Here is a 3959-nt window from a genome sequence, read left to right as displayed (position 1 = left end):
AAATATCTACAAATCACATGAAGAAAACAAAACTACGTAATTAAACAAAAAAAAAAACAGTTTATTTTTTATTACACTTGATGCACCACATACGGAATTTTCTAAAATTTCAATGAAATTTTATACCTCTTTTTGTGCCGTGATTCGTTTGAACAGAGGTATCATTGATCAACAATAGTTAACAAAACAAAAACCCAACCACGACAGCACAATATCTCATGCAGTAATAATTAAAAATGATTTTCAAACTTCTTAACTGCTAAAGTCCTATTCTTCACCTGCATGTCTTGTGCGTTCCTTCATTTATTGGGTTGATGTAAATGACCCAAATTTTAGTTACTCATTTCCTTTGCCCTCAACACCAATCGATTCAAACGGGGTGATTTGTTTTTTTGTTTCTTCAAGTTTAGCTAGTGTTGGCGTGATCTGTGGTGTGCGCTAATATCGATGCACTATAGAGCAATGGAGCGTATAAATTGCACACTGCACCACATACGTTGTCTCGCGCTGTTAAACAGCATATTGACGCGGATTTTGAACTTGAACTTGATCAATCATTGCTAGTTGACGTAACATACATACATGCGTACGCACAGGACGGTTTTGAAATGTTTATCATAAGTTTGATTTATTGCGAAACGGATGCTCCTGCCGTTGAGATTCGTTAAAGCAATATAATATCCCAAGATAATACGGCTTACGTTTTTAATTTAAGATGAATACTCATAGCAGGTGCAACCTTATTTACGACGAAACACAACGGGCAATACGTAGAAATTGAAAGTACAGCATTGGGCGTTTGTGTAATGGGTAAATTAAACAAAACAAACCAATGCAGAAAAGGGACACTTCAAGACACTGAACGAAACCGCAAAATGGGACGGCAAAACGACAGCGCTTCAAAGGACAGCTGAACAAACAATCGACTGCATCGCTTTTGATTATAATGTAAAATTGTATAAAAAAATATATATATACACATATAAAATATATAAAAAGACGTATAAACACAAACTTTTTATCGCGCATTTATTTATGATAGGATACCACCATACAGTTATCGAGCAAAACGGTCTGAAATGTGTTTTTTTCTTCTTTTTTTAACAGTCCATTTGTGAATTCAAATTAAGCTAAAAACAACAATATTGATGTGAATGAACTGTGAGTATATGTCCGGTCCCTTGTGCGCAATACAGTAGTAAGTTGATGTGTGTTTCGTGTTTGGTTTACTCCCTCCACTATTGGCGCCGTTTACTAACATCGTTTACGGTCAGCCATCGGCAGTCAAAGCACAATTAGAACCGCGATAGTCAGTGAACAACTACCGAAAAGTAAACTTCGGTACCACAAACGCCGCCGTTTGTGTTCTATCAAAATAGTGTTGGTATTGTGGTTGCTTAAACAGGAACGGATGGTATTTGATCAGTTTTTTCGTGCGAAGCGTTCACCAGCACTCACGGAAAGTCTACGCTGTGGACTTGCCTCGGTTGCTGACTATGAACGGCGTGTTTGTGAAACGGTTGATGGCACCGTTGTCGATTATTGTCGCGGCGGGGCGGCCAGTGAACGAACCGTGGCACAAAATCGTGCTGCTTTCGACCGTTTGATTATACGGCCCCGATGTCTGCAGCGTATTGGGGGCAGTCGATCCCTGGCAGTGACATCCTTCGGCGTAAGCTACCGAATGCCTATCGGGATTGCTCCTGTTGCGTTGCAGTGTCTTGCTCATCCGGAGGGCGAAAAGGCGATGGCAAAAGCTGCCCGAACACACGGTGTGCCGTTTGTGCTGAGCGTCCTTTCGAGCGTATCGATCGAGGAGCTGGCGGAGGCTGTGCCGCGTGCCCCAAAGTGGTTCCAGCTGTACATCTTCAAAGACCGGGAGCTAACCGAGTGTCTAGTGCGTCGTGCCGAGAAAGCGCGGTTTCGGGCGCTTGTCGTTAGTGTGGATACACCGGCACCCGGGCTGAGCCGGTCAGAGCGCCGTAATCCGTTGACGCTGCCGGCAAAGGTTACATGCGCTAACTTTGTTCCTGGTGGCAATGGTGCTAACGGAAACGGCAAGGCCAGTCAGCCATGCTCGGCCAGCGTGCTCGACTACGTGCGCAGTCAGCTTGATCCTAGCCTCGGATGGGACGCCATACAATGGCTAATGAGCATCACAACGCTACCAGTCATCGTGAAGGGCATTCTTAATCGAGCAGATGCCCTCATTGCTGCAGACATTGGCGTGCATGGATTGATTGTGTCCAACAGTGGAGGCCGCCAGCTCGATTATGCACCTGCTGCGGTAAATATCATTATGCTTCAACGGTTTTGGTACTGTTATTTTGTCCTGAGTCTAATTGATAGCACCTTAAAAATTGGATGTCTATTAAATTTGCAACGATTTTTTAAACTATTTTATCAACAAGATAAGCTCTCATGCATGCACTTGTTCAATTTCAGATTGAAGTATTACCAGAGATAGTGCATGCTGTTGGAAACCGGTTAGAGGTAATGCTAGATAGTGGTGTTAGCCAAGGTACGGACGCGTTCAAAGCCCTAGCAATTGGTGCACGAATGGTATTTGTCGGTCGTGTCGCGGTGTACGGACTGGCCGTTAATGGACAGCGAGGCGTGGAAGAAGTACTAGACATTCTGAAAACCGAGCTAGAGTCAACGATGCTCAATGCGGGATGTGGTACGTTGGCTGATGTGACACCACAGCACGTTTGCCATGAGGTGCAGCTGTACTATCCATCTGCAGTAGATCGAATGAGGAGCTCCTGGCGAGGTGACAGCTTTCGCAGCGATCGTTACCGAACGCGCGATCGTAGAAGCAATGCTGAAACGGTCGACACGGACACAATTCAGGATGCGGAACAGGATGATGTAGAGCAAGCAGGAATGCGAAAAATTACGGAAAATGCATCTGAACGAGGGATAACCTTTCAGCAGCGCTGCATCGATACAGCGGTTAGTGATGCGCAACCATGTGCGGAGACTAAGCACCATTTATCCAAATTTACTGTAACTGCACCTCCTCCATATCGCAACGTTCCTTTGCAGCTTAGCGTACCTCGAGGAATATACCGGTCCAACACGAACAACCTGTCGAAGTGTAATGGCAACGTTGCGTCCGCATGTCCATCGGACGGTAATATACGAACAGCAAGAACCGTAATCAACAGAAAAGATAACCCGCAAAGACGCTTCAAATCCCACTCTCTGCAAAATCTTTGTGCTGCGAGCAATGAAAATTGTAATAACTAACCAATGCGATGGTATAATAAACAATACTGATACATAAATTAATAATGCTGCTTTTTACTGAACATAAGTATTAAATGCAACGTCTTCCATTCTATACTTCATTATAGTATGTATTCGATTGAAAGAAATTGTAAGACATATTCGAAAAGCTAAACATAAATAAGTTACTTTTTGGATAATGCTGTTCTTTCCTCATTGTGTATGTGCAGAATATTGTTGCAATAGATTAACTTAACATTTTGTCGCAGGATGTTTGATAATTAATGATCAGAATGATACATTACCAGGTGTTTATGAAATAAGTAAGAATTGCATTTATATGAACCTATCATATGAGTTTACTGTAAAATTATATTTTATATTTGTTACAAGGTCCTTAAAGTGCTCTTTTTTCGTTACCAACTGATTACGTTACGTTCTTGGTCATAAGGAATGTTACCTTGATTTACCAGCCAATGCCGTTCCACAAACAATGAATCTATGGTGTGTTCATGATCGTGTATCGTAGAACATGAGTCGATCAGTGGAAGATGGTTTTTTAATGATCGATAGAAATAGTTCAGTTATGGGTGTTGTGGTGAACCAAAGTAATGGCGGCATATAAGCATACTGATTGTATTTGAAATAAATACATCTGCGGTTAAAAATATGATTTGATGATATTTTACAACAAATGTTCCGTTGATTATTATTCCATTCTATATTTT

The 3959-nt window shown here is 42.0% G+C and overlaps 1 protein-coding gene across 2 annotated transcripts; it reads left to right on the top strand.

The window, feature by feature from the left end:
* The first annotated feature begins 1162 nt into the window (after positions 1-1162).
* LOC120901857 (peroxisomal (S)-2-hydroxy-acid oxidase GLO3-like) lies at positions 1163-3297 on the top strand. Of its 2 annotated transcripts, XM_040310185.1 has the most exons (3): positions 1163-2287; positions 2446-2955; positions 3049-3297. In XM_040310185.1, the coding sequence occupies exons 1-3, from the start codon at positions 1412-1414 to the stop codon at positions 3250-3252; spliced, it is 1590 nt and encodes a 529-aa protein (XP_040166119.1). In that variant the 5' UTR covers positions 1163-1411; the 3' UTR covers positions 3253-3297. The 2 variants fall into 2 exon arrangements, with proteins under 2 accessions (XP_040166119.1, XP_040166118.1); XM_040310184.1 differs by having other exon boundaries at positions 2446-3297.
* The last annotated feature ends 662 nt before the right edge of the window (positions 3298-3959 follow it).

Source organism: Anopheles arabiensis, chromosome 3 (genome assembly GCF_016920715.1).
Source record: "Anopheles arabiensis isolate DONGOLA chromosome 3, AaraD3, whole genome shotgun sequence".
Classification (NCBI taxonomy): Eukaryota; Metazoa; Arthropoda; class Insecta; order Diptera; family Culicidae; genus Anopheles; species Anopheles arabiensis.
This window is presented reverse-complemented; position numbering and strand designations above follow the sequence as displayed.

What these genes read in the sequence shown, in the direction of transcription:
- LOC120901857 (XM_040310184.1), top strand. Translation starts at nt 1,412, where the DNA reads ATGGTATTTGATCAGTTTTTTCGTGCGAAGCGTTCACCAGCACTCACG. An exon ending in TCGATTATGCACCTGCTGCG is followed by an intron (nt 2,288 to 2,445) that starts GTAAATATCATT and finishes GTTCAATTTCAG; the next exon opens with ATTGAAGTATTACCAGAGAT.